General features: G+C 37.7%; 1 protein-coding gene across 1 annotated transcript in view; it reads right to left on the bottom strand.

Annotated features, from left to right (window-relative positions):
- Positions 1-1,595: 1,595 nt before the first annotated feature.
- The window catches only part of UBE3C (ubiquitin protein ligase E3C), a 63,905-nt gene continuing 52,996 nt past the window's right edge, over positions 1,596-12,504 (bottom strand). The window contains exons 20-23 of the mRNA XM_015832523.1: positions 9,580-9,768; positions 9,389-9,455; positions 8,763-8,893; positions 1,596-1,842 (exon numbers count right to left, since the gene is read on the bottom strand). Of these exons, the coding sequence (XP_015688009.1) occupies positions 1,672-1,842; positions 8,763-8,893; positions 9,389-9,455; positions 9,580-9,768 (558 nt within the window). The 3' untranslated portion in view covers positions 1,596-1,671. The remainder of the gene's footprint in view (positions 1,843-8,762; positions 8,894-9,388; positions 9,456-9,579; positions 9,769-12,504) is intronic.

The raw sequence follows: 12,504 nt of genomic DNA on the forward strand, positions 1-12,504 counted from the left end.
TGCACAATATAAAAGTTTAATTTATATTTTCAATTAACAGAATAGTTTTAAGCCAACAGAGGAACAGTTCTGAAAAAAGCTTTGAAATATTTAATGCTGTGGATTATAAAATAATACTTTAAAAATATTCAGAGTTTTCTTGTCAAGATATTGCAAGGCATTTTAGAAAAGGGTTATCTGAAACATATAGTTTATATATTTAAATGAACAAAGACAACTGTGAACAAAATAGAATTGTTGCAGTTAACATAAATGAAGCAGCTTGGAGCAAAACAAAAAAGAAAATTGTTTTATTTCTGTACAAGGAAACTACAAATAGCATTTTTAACACTTCATTTTGTATCCAAGTCATGAAATTATACATTTTTATACTAATACTAGCAAACATCTTCAAACCATTCAGATCCCTTCTGCACATTTAAAATATATTGCTGTTTACTGCTGATTAATAATTAAAAGTTAGGAGCTTCCTCAGCAGTAAAATTGCTTTTAAGTTTGGAGACCACCAGCTGAGGGTTCCCCCCAGCTCAATAGTTTAGAAGTCTCTTTCATTGCCTCAAAAGGACATAACTTGATTCTGCCAGTTAATGCTTTAGGAACCCAATTGTATCATTAAAAAAAAAACCTAAGAATTGCACATGACAAAGGTTGATTATGTGTGATTACCAATTCTTTTTACCTTAAATATTTCTCTTGGCAATCAAATGCAATCAAGTAGCCCCACCCCCTCATTCTCTGTCCTGTTGATAGAGCAAATAAAACATTTTTCACCAATTGCATTCCAGGTAGAGTAAATGAAAGAGAAAATGCAAACACCTGAAAGCTTTCAGCTGCAAAGAAGGAAGCCTGATTCTTTTATACAAATTTATTTTAATAGTTGTTACACAAATTCCTTTTCTACCATTTTACTTATTGTATATGTTAAAGTAATATGAATTTTTTAAAGCTACAAGCACGGAGAAGCAACGGAACAGATCAGAAAAAAACCAAGTACATTATTTGGAACAGTGTACAACTGATTGTGACACTGGCTAAGGGAATGACTGAAGAACAGGCATGCCTATTCAGGTAGATAAATATCTTTTTTTTAAAAGGCCAAAATAAATTTCTCAATGTCTCACTTTTACCTAATAAAATGAAAATATTTTTTTTCCAGTTGCAAATAAATTGCAAAAAATGGTAAAAAAAAATGTCTACCTCTTCAAAAGAGGTGGGGTTACTTGAGTTGCAGGCCAGTTTTCAAATAGTTTCTCTTCCCTCTCCAGGAACATCACCCTGTTTCTTCCCCATAAACTACTCCTGCAGGACGCTTTATTGCCACTTATAGTGGAATTATTTGTGTTCAAAACAGCACAAAGCCTTCATCTTTGGTTATTTTCTCGAAGATGTCGTTGTCCCAAAGGTGCTCTCTCTTGGAAAATTTAGCAACTGCTCCTTTAGAATCCGATCCAGAAAATCTCAGTGGGGTTTAAACTCCCAAAAAATGATAGCCAGTTAATGCCTCACATTAAAACGGAAACCTACTTGAGGATAATTCAACGGGAAAATGAGTTGGGAAAATTTACATGGACCTCTCTTAATCTGCTAGATGTGTGTGTGGGGGGGGGTGTGGGTGTGGCTTAAGGAATAGGCACTGATTACTTCCTCTGCAAAGCATTTGATCAGTTCAGTTCAACTCAGCTCAAATCCAGCAGCACATTCAATCGCGTAAAGCAGTTTGTTCCGCATAAGGTGTTCATCACAGAATTCTGGAAGCTTCAGCAAATTCATACAGGTACTGGCGGTGGGCAGTCGCTCCAAATCGGAGCCCCCGTTGTGAATGCAAAAAGCAGGGTACAATTCCTGTGTCCAGGGGAAAAAGATAAGGAAAAAAACAATGAGAATAAGTTTTAAAAATGACTTTCAGTGTGCCATCTCTGTGTGTTATTGTACTCATGACTCTAAAGGAGCATCTGAAGCTGGGAACGGTAATTGTCAAAAGATGTCACCTTCACTCTGGAGAACCAGCTAACCTTTTAATAATGAAAAGTTGGGGAAATGGGACATGATAAAAAAATGGTTTATTTTATTCTATCAAGCAGTTATTCAACAATGAAGTGGAAGGATAACTCACTAACAGGCAATACAAAAATCTTTAAAGAAAGAAACAAAGAAAATATTGTCTGTTTGTGTTCTGGCTAATACCCAACAATTTGAAGAACACAGAGGACTATATACTACAAATGTCAGCACAATAATACAAACAGGTTTTGACAGTACAGAGAACAGTTTATGTAAAGTTAAGGGAAAGCTTCTCTCATCGCTCAGCATACTTGCATCAACTATTTCTCAAAATAATTTTATCAAGGGCACAAACAAGAATGTTATGTCTGCACACAAAACCATCCCTAGACACACATATCCAAGATATGCCCAACATCACAGATGCTACATCAATATTAACCGCAGGGCAGGAGAATAGGAATGCCAAAAAAATTTCCAAAAAACTTTGTAGCTTGCTAGCAGGGGACCAGAGAGAAGGTCTGGTTTCTGAAACTGGTCTTGAGAGGGAATTTAGAGCTACTGGATCTTATCATCAGGTTGATAAATTGACTCCCGCAGGCTTTTACTACTAGGAGATTTCTAGCCTATCTTCCCTGGGGATGGAGTCAGAGTGGGTTGGAGATTTCAGTATATTTATGCCAAATCATGAGCTTTTTTCCATCACAGATTCAGTGCACTTAAGGACCCATATCTAGGATCTGTTTTTACTCTGCAGCAGTGAGACATGATCTGATAGAGGGGAACATTACTCAATGCCTTATCATGATCAGATCTCTCCCAAGTTGGATCGTTAAGAGGGTCCATTCAGTTGTCTGATAGATCCGCCTATTTTCAGAATGTGCCATTTAACCGGCACTTCCATTAGGTGCCTCATCAACCTCCAGTACATGATGGCTGTGAAAGCGCCAGAGTAACAGATCTACTCTGATATAGCATGGTACCTCATTCCAGGAGCTGTGCTAGCTAGCAGCTGATTTCCAGTGCAATGAAGATGCTATTTCCTACAAAGCTGTGTTATGTCTTTTGGGCAAGCTACACCTGAGACTAACTGCTTCACCCATCTGTAATGATTGAGCAGAGAAGGTATACAACGAATTCTCTTCCCAGGAGATCCAATGGAAAGGGGGCTGTAAGCTAACTTTCTCAGCTGTACCCTCCTTTTTTTGAAAACAATAAACTTGTGGATAAGGATGGAATCCAGCTAAGTTGTGCTTCTTCTGCAGGGCTTTTGGGATGAAATGAGAAACTCTGAAGGCTGGCTCTGGGATAGAAAATGGAAAGGGAGTTGTATTGAGTTTGACTGCAGGAGAGATTGGATGTTAAATCAATTCATTATACATGTGATTGTACACCATGTAAACTAGGGACTGAAGTGCCTATGGATTGTAGGCCTAAATAATAAAATAGGTACAGGAAGTTCTTGTTCAGCAACTGCAATTGGGACTGATGACACAGTTATTAAATGAAGTGGTCACTAAGTGAAAAAAAAACCCCACATGCTGACTGTGTTTACGATTTTAAACAGGACAATATATACTAACTGGCTGTAATGGTGAACATGTGACTGAGAGGTGGTGTGAAGCCCCTCTTATCTGACCATAGCCTCGGAAGAAGAATCTGCTCCACTTGTCCTTCAAGACTATTCCCTCAGCCTTTATAGTTATTAATCCATACATGGAAGCATATGACACTTAGAAAGAGGCTGACCTGAAGACACTTATGGGAACGTAAGAAGCTAGTTCTAGAACAGTGTTTCTCAACCTTGACAATTTTAAGGCATGTGGACTTCAACTCCCAGAATTCCACAGCCAGCAATGCTGGCTGTGGAATTCTGGGAGTTGAAGTCCACATGCCTTAAAATTGTCAAGGTTGAGAAACACTCTTCTAGAAGTATCAAGGAACTGGGAATCCTCACTCTGAAGCCAGTAGCTTTGCTGAAAATTTTGAGAACAAATTTGGTGCCTTTTAGCACAAAGCATACAAGCACGGCTTTTCCACAGTGCCATCTGCTGCCCCTTCCCGCTCCCTTTCTCGAGGACGCTTCCTCCACCCTCAGATATCTTTGTCCCTTTGGGCAACGCTTTTTCATACTAAGTATCGGGCAACGCTTTTTCATACTAAGTATCATACTAAGTATTTTTTGTTTTCTACAAAAAATAACAGGCCCTTTGAGATCCATTAAAAAAACTAAAGACAGTCCTGAGCTTCAAGATTGCCTACATGCTTGCTAAACATAAACCTCTTTGCAATATTCAGATGGATCCTCAGTTTTCTTCCCTTCCCTGCCAGTCATCTCTTTCCCTTATCTCAATTCCCACGAAATGTGTCACCCTGGCTCTCTTACAACCCCAGTTTAGTATCGAGAACCTTGCACAACATCACGTGCGTCATTAAATTACACCACATGGAAATTTGTTTTAAGACTTATGTTGGTCAAAGATTTCTTTTCCAATTATTCCTTTGTGTACATACTTATTTTATTTACAATAGGAAAAATTATATTCTTGTCCTGAGAAAATCAATTTAAAAGCGATTAAAATCGATTAAAAAATCGATTAAAAATCGATTTAAAACATGAAAAAAATTGTATTCCAACTCTGAAAAAAATTGATTTTAAAAGGAAACATGCAACATATAAATAGAATACATAAATAGAGTAAGTGCAGAGTGAAAGACAGATTCCCTAAGTATTTAAATAAGGTTTCCTATTCTGTGAAAATTATTTCCCTTAACAAAAATGAGAAGACAGTTTATGTGTTATAACCAAAGTTCCATTTTCCTTGGTGAGGGAGTATTAATTTCATCATGTGCTTTGGTCAGTTAAAACAGATAATCTGGTTTTAGAAACTGGAAAAAAAAAACCTAGCACCCTGAGTCAAGAGGATAATGAGATTTTAAGTTATTGTTTAAATGGAGGCCTTAAAATGTATGTCATAGCTAAAATGCTGTGTTTTTAGCGTTCCTCTCAGAGCACTAATTGAATTTTCTTACTTTAAGCTTTAAAAAAATGTTAAAAATGAAGTCCTCTGTTGAAATGCCAAGCCAAGGGCACCATCTATCACATAATTAAATACTCTGCAACGGGAATCTGCAAGAGCAGAGAAGAAGAAGCAGCACCAGCACCAATTTATTGTGTGCCCTGATTGGAACTTAACAGTTTCCAACGGCACTTTAATGATTTCTTTTTGTCTGTAACCATTTCATTCGTTAAACTTATTAAACTTTAATTAGCTTTAGCATACGTTGGTGTGAGTTCAAGCAGTTGGGAGTGAAGATTTGGCCCTTTTTTTTTTTTTTAATAGTGAAAGTCATGACTGGGCTATTTATAAACAAAGGACTGCAAGACACACTACTTTCTTCTAAATGAGTCTGGGCTAACTTTAGCAAAAGGTGAAAGTTCCATAATAGAGAGCCTGGGTAAGATTTCAGGCCAGACAATTCCAAATTACACCCTTAACAGTAAAATTGAAATAGCTTCCATTTTAATACAGCTATACATAATTAATTTTGTTGACATGTTGCTCTAATGTTGCCCTCAATAGTATGTTTTTGGTTAATCGAATGCATTTACTTCATGGCAAATACTAATTACATCTACTTACAGAACATGGTACTCTTCATCTTCAAAATACTGCAGGGACATTTATTATAAACACTAATTATGCTACTCTTTTGAAAGGTCCGAGGCCACAATGGCACAACAGGGTAAGAATATGTCTTCCTCACTTTGGTGGGTAAAGTAATAGCAGTTTTTGGTATTCTACAGCAGATGAGTAGCCTCTTTGGTTGACGAACAAGCATCAGAAGGAATGACTGGGAATCTTCACCCATTCTTTGATAAATGTTTTTCTCTGCTCTGTTTTCCAAGGCAAAATCATATGTATTTTGCAATAAACTTTCGAGTATGAAGGTTGTGGTTTGCAACCATTTTTTGGCAACTGTTTCAAGTTCTGGAACAGTTGAGGCCGTAACAAAGTTACAACGGTGCTGAAAAAAGTGATTTATAACTAGTCCTCACTCTTACAACCATCACAGCATCCCCACGATCACAAATTTACAATGGTTGCAGTGTCCTGGGGTCATGTGACTGCCATTTGCAAACTTCCCAGCCAATTTCTGACAAGCAAAGTCAGATTTGCCTAATTACCCCTTGGTTCACTTAACAACTGCAGTCATTCGCTTGGCAAAAAAAATAATTAAAAAAATAGGCATAACTCACTTAACTGCCTTGCTTAGCAACAGAAAGTCTGGTCCCAAATGTAGTCAATTTCAGTAAGGTGGGTATGGACAGAAAGTAAATCAAGATTCCAATTCCAAGAGAAAATGGAGATCACCATTTTCCAGTTCCCACTCACTTAGCATTGAGAACAAATTTAAGCTATTTAAATGAGACAAAGACTAGGGGGAAAACAAGCGTACAGGTAGTCTCCATTTAGCAGCAATTTGCAGTTACAATAGTGATGAAAAGTAACTTTACAACCAATCGTAGACTTTTTGCAGGTCTGGAAAGCAAAGCAAAACTGCAGTCAATGAGGGAAAAAATTACTTCATCCCCTGCTGATTTTGTACGTTTGCCCACTGACAAAGAAATGATCAGGTCTATAATTTCAATGGTAGGTTTATTTTAACAGTGAGAGACAGAATAACAACAAAAAAAATCCAGAAAAACACATTTCAAAAAAGTTATAAATTGATTTGCTCAAGAAGAAGCACATTAAGGTCCTGGAGTGGCCTAGCCAGTCTCCAAACCTTAATCCCATAGAAAATCTGTGGAGGAAGCTGAAGGTTCGAGCTGCCAAACATCAGCCTCGAAAACTTAATGACTTGGAGAGGATCTGCAAAGAGGAGTGGGACAAAATCCCGCCTGAGATGTGTGTAAACCTGGTGGCCAGCTACAAGAAACGTCTGACCTCTGTGATTGCCAACAAGGGTTTTGCCACCAAGTACTAAGTTATGTTTTGCGAAAGGGTCAAATGCTTATTTCACTCACTGAAATGCAATTCAATTTATGAAATGCATTTTTCTGAATTTTTTTGTTATTCTCTCACTGTTAAAATAAACCTATCATTAAAATTATAGACTGATCATTTCCTTGTCACTGGGCAAACATACAAAATCAGCAGGGGATCAAGTAATTTTTTCCCCTCATTGTAGCAACTACTTTGTTTAATGATTGAATTCCCATTCACAATTGTGATTATTAAAGGAGGCCTACAGATAGTCCTTGACTTACATCCATTTGTTAATGACCATTCAAAGTTATTATAATAGCACTGAAAAAAGTGACCTATGGCAGTTTTTCACACTTAAAGACTGGCATGCCATAGTTTTGTGATCAAAATTCAGGCACTTGGCAACTGGCATGTATTTATGATGGTTGCAGTGTCCCAAGGTCATGTGATCACTTTCTGCAACCTTTCTGATGAACAAAGTCAATGGGCAAGCCAGATTCACTTAACACCTATGCCACTAATTTAACAAATGCAGTAATTCATTTAACAATTGCAGCAAGGTTGTAAAATGGGATAAAACTCACTTAACAAGTACCTTGCTTAGCTATGGAAATTTTGGACTTAATTGTGGTTGTAAGTCCAGACTACCTGTGCTTGTAGATTTTCATGCTACTATTTGTAAGCTCAACTCTGATACCAAAACCAACCCTGTTCACAGGTACTCTTATTCAAAATAATATATTCTTCCTCTCTTGAATAATACTTTTGCACCTGGCTCTGGATAATGGATTCTGGGTTTCATCAGCTTAGAACTGTAAATGGGGAGTATCAAGTATATAACATGTTTAAGTCCAGTATATTATATACCATGTTCTATAGGGAGATCTCAAAGTAGAAATTTAGAGATAGGTTCCATACAACATTTGTAAGACAGGAGAAGGAATCAGGAACAAAATGGCAGCATATCATAGTTTTTGTTTTTCAGCAACTGCATTCTCAAGAGAAGACCTTCTGAGTTGCAGATTGCTTATTCCTCCTATACAGAAGGCAAACACATCTTCATTTTTGGAGTGTTGTGAGCAGTATGTAAAGTAATAGCTACGTGTAGTAAGTCCATGCAGTGAAGGAAGCGTGGAGGGTTCCATGTTTTCCCGCATTATAGAAGCTCATCTAAACATCCACATTCATTTTAAGAAAGAACCAACATCATGATCAGGATCCTGACCGCATTACTAGTCAAATGATAATAGCTGAAAGCCCTACTTGTTTCTTTGGAAAGTGATTGCGCTAATTTATCATGTGAAATAATTGAGATGAAATGGATTATTCGGTCACGTAGTATGCACCAATAAGGCTTGGAACTTATTTAATACTTCCTTTGATTTCACTTTTTTAACTTCACTTCTGTAATTTTTTAATTTGATCTCTCCAAGTACTGAGCAAATTTTTCTTTTCCCCAAAAAACACTGAAGCTGCAATTCTATACATTTTTTACTGAGAAGAAGCCAAACTGAATTCAATGAGATATACTTCTAAGACTAAATATTTAGAACTACAGTACCACTACATTGACTGCAATAGGTTGTTTTAAAAATATTTAAAATATTGTCCTAGAATAGACATAAAATCTTAATTTTTATTTAGGAATGCATCCCCATTGCTTTAATGTTGCTTTGGTTTTTAACTAAACAAATGTTTATTAATGTATTTATTAATTATTATGGCTGTAACAAATTAGCTAGAAGACAAAATTATGAAGGCAGGTACCTTAAAACCCAAGAGAGGAGGTCGAGAGCAGCTTGTCACAAACTTGAGTAATTTACGTTTTTCATCATCAGTGAAACTTTCAACTACTATCCAAAATATTTTGATTACTGGATGATCTGCAGAATAACCTCCTACCATTTAAAAAAAGAAAATAAAACTGAGTTAGAGAGTTATTCTACATGATTAGAAAACAATTATTTTTTAGTCTTTCTATATCTGGATCTGAAAAACAGTATCAGGATGGAAGGGTGGACTAATAAACAGTAAGTTTTTGTAAGCTTTACTAATAGGAGGCATAAAGAATAGTTAAAAGATCATATAATCATTTCTTTCATATACTATTTAAGGGATAACAATATCTTAAAACTAAGGGAAACGTGTTGCTAATTTTAGGACTACTCATTCCTTTTTGTACATTACTGCATATTATGTTAATATATTTTTTGCTACTTCTAGTCTTTGATTATTCATCCTCCAAATGAGTGCATGTGTGGGCATGCATAAAGAGTATAAGCATATAATTTATTCTTCTCTTGACATCAAAGAGAATTAATCATATTCAACCTCCCTGGCTTGGATTCTTTATTTTTGTCCTTCAACGCCACCTTTATTTACCATGTACTTGCCTGAATAGTTTGTGAAAGTTTTAAGATCCTCTAGACTAATTGGAACCTGAGCTCCAGAAATCAAAACCTGGAAGGGTTGGAGAAAAAGCAGTATATGTGGTTAATACATCTAGGCAGAATATTAGAATCTTCTTAATTTTCTTTAAAGTTGCTAAATGTATCATTTCCTCCATTTGGCTGGGCAATTATACCTGTATTTCTTGTTGATCGAACATTCTGAGCCACTCAAGATTAACAACATTGGCAAGACCTTGTCTGAATGCCAGGCAATGCTGTCTGATTTGTTTATTTAACCTGTAGTCTGCCACAAGATGGATGTAGGCGATTCGGTTTGCACTAGTGACAGGAATATCCTTTCCTCCAAGCTTCAATTCAACCACCTATAAAAACACAAAACATCCTATATGAAATCAACCCCATTCGCTCTAGACAAATTATTTCCCCCTAGCCCCAATCACTTTCCATGACGTTGTGCTGATGCAGCAATTCACACACCAATCTTTAATAATTATGAATACATTATTTTTATATGGCACTATCAATACTTAAAGAATGAGTCTTTGCCTGGAAGGGGACATTTTGGCTAAGAAAGACGGAATATGGCCCATTTGTTACGGCATTTGCCACTAGATGGCATAATGGAACAACAGGGATTCTGAAGAAGTTTGATTCAACAAACTTTTGTTGACATCAACTTCTGAAAATCTCTCTTAAAGATGGAAAACACACATTCCCTAAAAACAATACTTCAATGCCCCAGCTACTCCCTCATTTCAGCTTTATATCATTTTGGGGGGAAAAACACCAAAATTTGCTAGGAATGGAATTCATGATTTTGGCTGAAACTCCTGCAATTTTTTGAAGTTTAGAAAACAAATATCGGAATGCGTCTTGATTTAAAAGGAACTCTCTAAGATTATGTACAAAATGTTTTTTTGCACTTAACAGTTATTATGGGTAAATCGTAAACAAGCCAAAATGTGTACGTTTTGAGAGTTCAAATCAGGACTGAAAAAGTATTGAAGTTGAAATGTTTTGAAAGTCCGGGATTAGCTGCTACGATTGAATACTGACTATCATTTAAATTCTCCTGTTGGAGTCCATATAGCGGGGGGGGGGGGGGGGAGAGAAGTATGATATGGGTAAGGGGCAAAGTGACCACTGGATTCAAGGCAAAGCAGTGCTTCTGCTGGAACAGTGGTAACTAGTAGTAACTGCCTGCCAGCCTTCCTCTGCTTGCACAATGACCATGTTTGATTCAGTGTAGCAAGGTTTGTGATCGCTGAACAGAGCATCAGGGATTCCTTCACCCCTTGCTATGTGGAACTTGTTTTCTTTTGAATTTGACACAATTTCCTTGTACAGCTCCAAAAAAATAAACCCTTTTCCCAAATCTGCTTATTTCAGGAAACCAATTTTTTTCACTGGTTTCTGCATACTCTATCTCAGTGATGGCAAACCTTTTAAAGACTGAGTGCCCAAACTGCAACCCAAAACCCACTTATGCATCGTTGGGTGCCGAGTGGGTGTGGCCCATTGGGTGGGTGTGGCCCATTGGGTGGGCGTGGCTTCGGTGGTAACGGCAGACTGGGTGGGACTAAAAAGTTCAATCAATCAATTCCAACTTTGCAAGATCTTTTTTTTCCCGCGAGAAGTTGAAATTGACTGATTGAACCTTTATTTTTTTGCACATGGCGGCGGAGGCCTAAAGCGAAAAGGTTTTAAAACCCAGCTGAAGGCCTAGGACTGGGTCTGATGGCGCGTGTGCCCACAGAGAGGGCTCTGAGTGCCACCTCTGGCACCCGTGCCATAGGTTCACCACCACTGCTCTAGCTGAAAGCATGGTTAGATACAGGTACATTAAATACAGCCTTTTCCCATTGTCTTTTCTGGGGGTTTTTCCCTTCCACCATCGTTCCATCCGTCTCCTTTTCTACAGCAGCACTGCTGAACAAGCTACAACCAAGGAAAGGGGCTGATCAGAGGCAGACTGGTACCAGGTTTCCTGGTCAAAAGGAAGGAAGGAAGGGCTGAGGGCTGATTTTAATATTATACTTGTTCCTCAGGCATTGAAAGTAAGGTGGAGTGAAGAGCTGAATGTTGAGGAAGGAGTTATTTGCCCAACCAAGTACAGAAAAGTAGTGGTGCCAGTGCTTTATACGGCCAATCCCTCTGTTGCAAGGTTCAGGACCCAGGGGGATAGTAGTATCCAAAACAGGCGCATTGCAACCCTAGACAGCCTGGAGCACTTCAAATGTATATCTGTAGCCATTGCAGAAGGAATCCAGGCAGTCTGGGCCCTTAAGCAGCCATCTAGGCATCATCCAGGTGCCTTTCCACTTCCAGCAGTCCTAGGTGAATTGTCAAGTAGCAGTAAGTTCTTAAGCAAAGGAAGCTGGCTTCACAGGGGTGCCCCAAAAGCACCAGGAGGCATGCTTCAGCTGATAATAACTCCAGATGACCAGACTTTCAGCACAGTAGGGGATTCTGGCACTTCTTCCACCTGGCACTCAATCCGGAACTACCTGTTCCAGAGAAGGGGTATACTTCCCGTATCACCATGGAAGAAGGAATGTTGAGACTACTTCAAGCAGCAACTTCACCTTGGAGACTCATTATGAATGAGTATCCCTAGCCTCTCCTCACCATACACACTGATGATGTCTGTATACAAATGAGGGGGTATCTCCTGCTGCAGACTTCAATATCTCCCTTGGTGTAAAACCACAGTTGAATGGGTACTGCTTCACACCAAGGCGTGGACAGATGAGGTGATATATCCCACTCACCCACCCTCAAGATTCCCACAATTGTGTGGAAGTCTGTGAGGCATATGGCAGCAACACCGATAGGAGCATATATTTATTGGGATTATCATCCTACTGTGTTACAATATATTAATCAATTGGCAGAATATGCTAGTGAATAATTAATAATGCAATCTTCTGTATCAGTACAGAAAAATAGTACAATCTTTATGAATTAATGGAGAAAATAATAATAATAATAATAATAATAATAATAATAATAATAATAATAATAATAATAATAAATAATAATAATAATAATAATAATAAAGTTGGAAGGGACCTTGGAGGTCATCTAATCCAACCCCT

Source organism: Protobothrops mucrosquamatus, unplaced genomic scaffold (assembly GCF_001527695.2).
Source record: "Protobothrops mucrosquamatus isolate PMUCROS unplaced genomic scaffold, P.Mucros_1.0 scaffold5, whole genome shotgun sequence".
NCBI classification, from domain to species: domain Eukaryota; kingdom Metazoa; phylum Chordata; class Lepidosauria; order Squamata; family Viperidae; genus Protobothrops; species Protobothrops mucrosquamatus.